This window comes from Zea mays, chromosome 1 (assembly GCF_902167145.1).
Source record: "Zea mays cultivar B73 chromosome 1, Zm-B73-REFERENCE-NAM-5.0, whole genome shotgun sequence".
Lineage (NCBI taxonomy): Eukaryota > Viridiplantae > Streptophyta > Magnoliopsida > Poales > Poaceae > Zea > Zea mays.
Window position 1 is genome coordinate 233,285,288 of NC_050096.1, and position 9,183 is coordinate 233,294,470.

At 46.8% G+C, this 9,183-nt stretch overlaps 1 protein-coding gene across 5 annotated transcripts; it reads right to left on the reverse strand.

Annotated features, from left to right (window-relative positions):
• Nucleotides 1-4,007: 4,007 nt before the first annotated feature.
• On the reverse strand, nucleotides 4,008-7,485 carry LOC100281355 (Succinate dehydrogenase subunit 3-2 mitochondrial). 5 transcript variants are annotated; one of them, XM_008676302.4, is made up of 4 exons: nucleotides 7,247-7,485; nucleotides 6,964-7,010; nucleotides 5,044-5,129; nucleotides 4,008-4,536 (listed from the first exon to the last, which is right to left on the reverse strand). In XM_008676302.4, exons 3-4 carry the CDS (start codon nucleotides 5,105-5,107, stop codon nucleotides 4,244-4,246), a joined length of 357 nt encoding a protein of 118 aa, XP_008674524.1. In that variant the 5' UTR covers nucleotides 5,108-5,129; nucleotides 6,964-7,010; nucleotides 7,247-7,485; the 3' UTR covers nucleotides 4,008-4,243. The 5 variants fall into 5 exon arrangements, with proteins under 5 accessions (XP_008674524.1, XP_008674513.1, XP_035822563.1 ...); XM_008676291.4 differs by having other exon boundaries at nucleotides 5,044-5,118; nucleotides 7,181-7,485; XM_035966670.1 differs by having other exon boundaries at nucleotides 7,181-7,485.
• Between the last annotated feature and the right edge of the window lie 1,698 nt (nucleotides 7,486-9,183).

Below are 9,183 nucleotides of genomic sequence, written 5' to 3' on the forward strand. Positions count from 1 at the left end.
ACATGTACAAAGTAGGGCTAGAAACGAGTCGAGGAGCTTAGCTCGGCTTGGTGTGGCTCGCTAGGTCACCGAGCTCGACTTGGCACACCTAAAAGGAGGTTTGGCTCAACTCGATACCGGCTCGCGAGCCAGCTAGGCTCACAAGTATAGGTGTACATTCGGGCCGCCCGGCTCGGCCCGGCCCAAGCCCGAAAAGACCCGTATTGTTTGAATTTCGGGCCGGCCTGGCCCGTTTGAATTTCGGGTCGTGCCGGGCCGGCCCATGGGCCTAGCCCTTGGCCCACGGCCCGGCTCGTAATTGCTTAAACGTGTCGGGCTCATTTCGGGCGGCCCAAAATTATAAAAGCCCGAAATTCACATTAGGGCCCGAAATTTAATTTTTGGCCCCAAATTCCGTTTTTGGCCTAAAATTCACATTAGAGCCCTAAATTCAAAAAAATAATAAAACAAATAAAAGATATGACAAATAAATTTGAACAAAATCAAACTTAATATTTGTATTAAAGTTACCACAGCTATGCAATGACTACCTCGTTTATAAATCATTTTGTTAGAAGGAAAAAGAGTATAATCAGCTCTATATTATTGTCTAATGTTCATAACAAAAGTAAAATTACATCACACATTCTAATTCAAAGCTACAAAAAAACATCTAACTAGCATTATCTCTAGCTTTGTGTTCTTTATCAAGTATATGAAAGTGTGGATGAAGTGTGGTTTTAATAAATATATGGGCATTTTCGTGCCTCTATATGGGCCATTTCGTGCCTGCCTTAAACGAGCCGTGCTCGTGCCCGCCCATGGGCCGTGACCTCGGCCCAAACCCGACCCGATATAACGGGCCGTGCCGGCCCGACACTAAATTATTTCGGGTCGTGCCGTGCCTGGGCCGTGCTTTTTTTTCGTGCTTCGGGCCGGCCCATCAGGTCCGGCCCAAATGTACACCTATACTCACAAGCAGCACCTTAAAAAATAATATTACATTATATACTAAATTAATAGTTTATAAAGTAAAGTAAATAATATGTTACAAGTAATCTAAATTATAATAAATCATTAAAGACTAAGAAACAAGTCAGATATCTATAATATTATCCAATATCAATCATTATTGCTCTAACGGACTCGAAAACCTGGTTCACTCGACGCTCGTGAGCTGTTCCGAGCTGAGCCGTTCCAAGTAGAGATGACAATGGGTAATACCCACCGGGTATTACTACCCCATACCCATACCCACGACACAAAAATAACCCCACCGGGTCACCCATATACACTAGCGGGTATGGATTTACCCCCATACCCATACCCATGTGGGTATGGATCACCCATCGGGTCACCCGTACCCACAAAAATTAAACAACTATCAAAAAATTATACTATACAAATGGCACATATATCCATATAAATACCATTACAAAATTTTCTAGCATCATTTAACCATCCATTCAACACACCAAAGATAACTGGATAAAGTAGTAACACTATGATAGTACTACATAGCACATTACATGTTCCATTACATGGTCATTAAATTGTTGTTAAATAGTAAAAAAGTTGGATGACTAAAGTCCAAGTTCATGCTTCGGATAAGTTTATATTGGGTATTTTATACCCACGGGTTAACGGGTATGGGTGAAGGCGGAACGTTCTAATACCCGTTTACCCATTGGGTGAAGATTTTTGCCCAATAACAGACCCACGGGTAGAATATTTAGCCCACATACATACCCTAATGGAGTAAATACCCATCGGGTATCAATGGGTATCGAGTCGCGGGTACCCATTGACATCTCTAGTTCCAAGCACGCCGGCTCGCGAGCTTCGATCTTTTTTCCAACCCTAGTACAAAGTACACGTTCAGTCATTCTCCACGTGGATTGGGTATTGGCGAAATTAGCCAGTGATTAATTCTTATACAATGTGCATTTTTTTTTTTTGACAACTCAAGGTCTGCTGCAGTACTTCCATAGTTCCATCTGGTGGAGGGATGCCTGGACATGATCCGGGAGCACGAGACCTGAGGCAACATCACCTACGCCTGGGTCCTCCGCACGCGCGTCGACGGCTTCTGGACGGCGCCGCTCGACCCCGAAGACGCCTTCCACCTGACCGCCTACGTCGTGCCCGAGGGCTCCCGATTCGGCGGCCTCAACGACCGCCTGGGAGCCGGCGCCCGCGCGGCGTAGGAAGCCGCGCTGCCACGGCTCTCGGCGTTGCGCGCCTCGCCGTGGCCGGGTACCGGGACCGGCTCAACTCCGAGTCCGCGCGCAGCTGCGCGCGGCGGGCGTGCCGGCGCGGGAGCACCGGTTCCCGTTCTGCGTGCTCAGCAACCGGGCCTACTCGTTCCCGCCGAGGGCCAGGTCCGCGGTGCCCGTGGCGTCGCTGGGGAGCCCGGGCCCGCTGAGCGGGGTCAAGTGCCGGCCCTGCCGCCCCGCCTGCCGCGGCACGTCGCGCGACTGCACCGCGGGTGGAGCTGGACCGAGTGGCGGAACGGCACGCTGGAGCTCTGCGACGCCAGCGGGCCGTGGGAGCAAGGGTGGGAGCCTGGGAGGCGCTGTTTGACGAGGTCGCTGGCGCCGAGGCCGCGGCGCTGCGGCGAAGGCGAAGCGTGGCGCGGATGGGTCTCTACTCTCTAGAGGAGGTCGAGGCTATCAAGGCGCGCGCGGAGTGGTGGGAGTGGGACGCACAGAGCCCAGCCGAGATATGCCGCCTCCTCCGGTTGGGACTCCCATCGCTGGCTCTGAGTCGAGCCGACTCTTCGTCGACTGCTGAACTGTAACTGCCTGAGATCATGCTCCATAGTCGGTAGCAAAGGGGAAAAAACAGAGCATGGGAGTGGGTCGACGATGCAGGAGGCGCGACGAGCATGCCACGAAAGGAGTGAGAAGCTGAGAGCAGATAGGATATAAAGGTGTGTTTGGTTTGGCTTTTGGCTTTGGCTTTTGCCCCCTAAAAGCCAAAAGCCAACCAAAGGGCTGGATTTAGGAAGCAGCTTTTTCTAAAAGCCGACTTTCTCGTAGTGCAAAACTGAAAGCACCCCTGGACCTGCTTTTAGTGGCTTTTGGATGGAACTGTGAAAACATATATCGAAGAACTTTTAACGACTTTTAGTGGTTTCCACCAAAAGATTTTTAGCTTTTTAACAGCTCACAGCCTACAGTAGCTTTTTTCACAGCTCACAGCCCACAACAACTTTTTCCACAGCCACAGCCCAACCAAACAGACCGGTGGATCAGAGGACCAGCAAGGTCAAATAGGTCCCTTCAAAAGAAAAAAAGTCTTTGCATTTTTTATTTATGTTAGGATTTTTAAAGATATGTTTAATTGTGGGACAGTCAGAGAGACAGCCATACCCACCAACATCCGCCTTCGTCTGTCCAATCCTAACAGACAGAGAACGGCTCTAGGATAGTTCTGTTCAAACTCTCGACCCTCTGAACCACATTATATCCCGTCCTATTATTTACAACCAAACACACAATCACCAGCATTATTGTATAAAACAAAAAAAACAGACAACCTGAAAACCTTTGGATACGACGGCCTGCCAATTAGAGAAGCTCGAACCGGGTGAAAAGTGCGCTCCAATTAATCGAAGGACCCTGTTGTTTGGGTATTGATATCCTCTTTACTCAACAACATGAATAACTTCTCACTTGATATAAATAACTGCTTGTCACTTCATGATAGCATGTACAACCTAAGATGATGACATTAGACTATAAATACAGTTATAAATACAATTAAGAGACAACAAAGTGTGTAGACACGGACTCTTCTTTGAACATGTCTCTTATATTTTTTTTTTCAATTAGCCTCCTAAATAACATGTCTCTTATATATTTTTTCAATTAGCCTCCTAAATACAACTCAAGAGACCCTATATTAAATGGGTTATACATGCCCTAATGATGCTTCAAAACATAAGCTCATACGTATACCTTGTGAAACTTAACGTTTAGCAATGCATACGTTCTCCAGACGAGCAAACATAACACACCATGCAGTTAATAGATTGCGATGACAATCGACTTTCATAGCATGTATATCCATAATGAGGCAAATCTCCTCAAACAGTTAAACTGGTATTTTATAGGTTTATTTACTTATTACACAAGTCTGCAAGCATGGCAAAGATATTATTCCAACGGCACCTACAGTTGTGTCGCAAGGTAACCGAGACGATGAAAAACAGACACAGAAACGGAAAATGATGGTTCTCTTGAGACGCAGCAAATCGCTCTCAGACACCAAACATTAGGCTGAACTTGGTGGCGAGAGGGACAGATACGATGGCAACTCCCAACGCGACACCGAATATACGATGCGAGATTGAGAAAGTCGCGCTGAACTGTGGCTTCTTCAGAGGAAGGTGGGGCGACAGCGGGCGGTTTGCTACAGGAGATGACAGGGGGCAACTCGAGTGCAGGAGTCGATTTCCAGTAGTAGAAGACATCTTTGGTCGCAGAGCTGCTAGAGGGGAAGACGTGTAGCCCCTGGCTTGCTCAAGGTATGAGCTTGAACTACCAAGAGCACCTGAAAGATGAATGAGACAAATTTATTAGAGGCCCCAGATTTATAATAGCTAACTATATGTAATGAAATGAACTGCAAACATTGGCTGTGTTTCGGCTGCAGATGCAGAGCACCAGCACCAACGAAAAGCTAAACAACAGCACCCGTCAGAAGTAGCACTTCCTAACACATTCATTATATTCCAAAAGTACCTTAAAACAACTCCATAATTCGTTTTTTTCCTTTTTGCAAACGGGCCCTCCAACACTTTTGCAAAACAACTCCCTAAAGATAAGCTTTAAGAAGCACACACGCCTGTTTTTCAAGATTTAGGAAAGCAACTTCTGACTACGTACTGCAAAATGATTGGAGAGATATAGTCCTTGTTGGCATCCCAAATAATGTGGTTGGGGTGATTACAGTGTGCTAAAACTATCTCCTAATGGGTGTCCGTGTATCATTGATTGTTGTCTTGAAACTACAACATGACAGAGAACATATATAACAAACCAGAGCAGGATTTCTTACCACGGAGAGCAAATGGGGTATCTCTCAAGGGTGCTAACTGAGTCTTGCTGTTATACTTCTCCATTGCTGCACAGCCTGCACAATAGCTAATAATCACGGATCAGCACATAATCATGGTTTTGGTAAAAGAAAATTTGAATACAAGTTTTGCAAAGCTCAACATAGAAATATTAACATATCAATTAAATTGGAGAATACCAAAATCAATTGATCCTAATGAACTTGGTGGCTTAGAACAAACCCAAGTAACACATTTAAGCAAATTCCTAGACCCTAGTCAATATCAATGCTAACCACTGTGACTATGTACACAGAGCTAAAAATGATATATCTGATAGCATAGAGAACATAAATTTGAGCATTGTAACATATTAAAATTCTAGGCACCCGCACTTCACACATGTTTAAAGAGAGGCAGAGAGCTTGGCCGAAAATCCATATAGACATGCATTCTAAGTAAGGATAAGCATAGTCACACTATTGCAGGCTTGCAGCTAACTTACATTTCAATCATTCATCAACATCACTAATGAAGCAAACTACACAGGTCTATCCTACTATGTCCTGTGGACTTGCTATACAAAACTTCCATGACTTGCATGTCTGCCAAAGCGATGTAATATTGCTCCTATTCAATAAGGTAGCACTGCCTTGCTTCACTAGATAGTTTGGTTTGTTCTGCAGAAGCTCTTCTTTGCTCTCAGACCTCTAGTGCCAGGTCCTAATGTTCATGGGATCAAGTGGATGAAAACTCTGATCCACCTAGCGTTGCACTGGACTTTCCTGGGAGTTTTTCCAATTGATATTTTTATTTTATTCTATTTTTTGTTCACCCCCCATAATAAGTGTTATAACCTGGCACTACTTATGTATTTGAATGGGAATTTGAAATTACATTGTATATTCCTATGAATAGTTGATTTTGTGTAAAAGATAAATGATACTGTGGTTTATCAGTGTTTCAATCATTATATCCAAAATTTCACTGTTGTAAATGTAGTTATAAGTCAGATCCTTCAATTTTTCTTGTATTAAGAAAATCACAGGTACACTCTAACGATGTATGTTTATCCTCTTCACGCGTTTGAGTCAACAGGACTTAGTAAGATAGACAATTATGGTTTGCTCCATTAGTGCTGTCTATGATTAGTGCAAAATGTAAGGTGGCAACAATAGTTTTGCCTGTATGACACCTTATGCCTATGGTTTGCCATCCTAATTTTGTTTCTTTTAGCAAAGGGATCATAGGTGCCGGATGGTGTTCGTCCTGCACACCTATACACAAACAATGTGTATGCATACATTGTGGTAACAGCTTCAGCAGCCTGAGAAATAATTTTAAGCTGGTTGATAGGCAAACCATCCATTTAACAAATGATAAATTGCAATTAGAAATAGACATATGCGTATCAAATCAGATACGAAAGGGGAAAAACAGTTTAAAACTTATCTGTGTTTTGTATAGTAGCATAAAGTTCAGTAAATTAACATTGGAAAATTCAGAGAAGCCCAAAGTTAGAGCAGGACATACAATTCCCCATATTGAAAAGACATCAAGACAATATACCTTGCACTTAATTTGTGACAAACCCATACAACTAAGTGCTACCGAATAAAGAGAGAACCAACCCAATAATGATAGGAACAATTGGATCTATACCATTAAAAGATCCAAACTTTAGATATATACCATGGACCCCACATGTCATTGACTCATGTGGACCCACATGTAAGTGAGATAGTAATGGTATGGATCCAAAGTGGTGATCTTTTAATGGTATGGATCCAAATTTCCCATAATGATATAGTCAACTAACTTTTACGACATTTATTAAAAGTAACAATGGCCTGTTCCAATGCTAAAAAGGTGAACCTATGCAGCGAGCACCTGGTATGTAAGAGGAATCGAGCAGCGTTTACCTTCCCGGAGGAGATGGAGAGGCCTCCTTGCTGGCTATACAGAAGATCTGCACAAAGAGAAAGAGGTCAGGATGGAGAGGATCTGGGAAGCCTACGGAGAGCCAACCTAGTCTCCGTGCGCAGAAAAAAAAAAAGAGGGATATGAGCGCGCCCAATCATGAGGAGAGGGAGCAAGCCGGCGGTGATCCGGCCGCCCGATCCGCTAACATATCCGTGCCTGTGCCACGCGTGCCCGAAATCCATCAAAATCTGGTTGGGAGAGGAGTCGCTGCGCGTTACTCACTCGAACAAAGCGAGCTCGATACCGATTTTCCGCCGGAGGCACGTATCTGGAGGCGACGGGCGGCGGTTCCCTGTGGGGAGAGACGGAACGAAGACGAGGGAGGCGCTCGTGCCTCTGTCGGCACTACCTCCTAGTCCTCTATTTTGGGCCAAAACAACCCGGCACAGCCCGGTAGTTATCGTGCATTGACACGGCCTGGCCCGGTCGGCATCCTGCCCGGGTTGACATGGCCCATTAAACCATGTCGTGTTTAGCCGAAAGCGTGGCATGAACACAAACGTTTGCTTGGCACAATGGCACGCCAATCTTCTAACTCGACGAGTTGACAGGAAGCAGTGAAGCACCGCGTCTGCTATTTTCATAAATGGGCATAAAGTTCTAGCATAAAACTTCAGATTATTACCCCAAAATAAAGTTTTTTTTCACTTTCACTGGTGCCTCTTCCTAGTCATATATAGTTGATGAAGCATGAATTTCTATCATAGCTGCAGTCAACATCCCAAGTCCATTTATTGATCTTTGGAAGTATTTTTGTTCGCTTCCAGTTGTTCGGATAGTTGCAGTTGCAATCTATAGAGACAAAATATTGTAGAAGCTGTTATGGATTAAAGCCAAGCGAATAGACTAAATAGGCTGAATAAGTATATGATCAAATAGTAAATAGATATATTAATACTAAGCAAATACTAATTCAAAAACATTTATATAGATACAATCATATTAATCAGATAATTATCGTACGCACAAATAATTTTACCATTTAGTTCGACTATTTTGCCACATTGGAACGGACGTCGTTTAAATATGTACTTAGCACGAGCGATTCTAGGTGATGTGAATTATTGACGCCAATCAAAACGACCCGCACGATGCATGCGAAACCGCGTACGCGACGACTCGGCATAGAGAGCGATGCGACGGTGAGGCTATGTGCACGCAGGGGGTGTAGACGGGGGGAGAGGTAGACAGACGTCGTCAGATTCCCGACGATGTCCTACGCGTATACGAACACAAGTGCGATAGCGAGAGGGGCACGACGACGACCGCGAGGGCACGGTTGAGTGGCTGCGGTGCGCACGCGACTCGACAAGCACATGGCGCGTCAAACGACAGGAGCGAGACGCGACAAGGAGCGCGCGAGGGCGGTGCGCAGGGGCCGACACGACAAAGGAGGAATGTGCGGGGCAGGAGGGCTCCGACCGGGGGGAAGGGGCGGCTTCGCTGGCGGTTCGTCGGAGCCGACCAGGACGCTGGCCGAGTGCCGGGGAGGCAGCGTGGCTGGGCGAGGCTTGCCGGTGATTCACCGGACTGCAGGCACACGATGCGGCTATGGTGGGACGATGGTGAAGCCAGGAGAGCGAGCATGGCTAGGGTTCGGCTTCAGAGCTTTGCTGCCGCGGCGATCTCGGTCAAGGCGGGTCATGAGAAAAGAAATCGCGTGGGGGGGCTGGCCGCCGTGCCGCAGAGAACAGAGGGGAGCGGCTGGCCACCACGCCGTCGAGAACAGAGGGGAGGGGATCCACGCTCGGACTGGGGAGGGGAACGACGAGCAGGAGGGCAGGGGCTGCTGGCCGCCGCGTGCGGGGACATGACCTCGGACTCGCCCGGCGAGGGCGCTGGCCGCCGGTGGGGCTCAGCCGGAGGAGTAGAAGAGAGGAGGGTTGGCAGGAGGGACCTACCTCGACGGCAGCCGACAACTGCAGGCTCGGCGGGTGCGATTTCTTTCTTGTACGAGGGGGACCGTCGCGGGAGATATGCGCTGGGGCAGCTCGAGGAAGAGGAATAGGAGGTGGGCGCAGTAGCTGACGGGGCCCACGCTGACCTGGCGGCCCAAGCAAGGGCATGAGGAGGCCCGAGAAGAGGGGGTGCGGCGCTGAGCTGAAAAGGGGAAAGGGGAGAGAAGAAAAAGAGAGAGAAAAAGAAAAAGGTTTTCCTTT

Excerpts from the sequence above, each read along its gene's own strand:
- LOC100281355 (XM_008676302.4), bottom strand. The coding sequence starts at position 5,107 with ATGGAGAAGTATAACAGCAAGACTCAGTTAGCACCCTTGAGAGATACC. Across the intron at positions 4,537-5,043 it reads TACCCCATTTGCTCTCCGTG|GTGCTCTTGGTAGTTCAAGC; the intron begins GTAAGAAATCCT and ends TTCATCTTTCAG.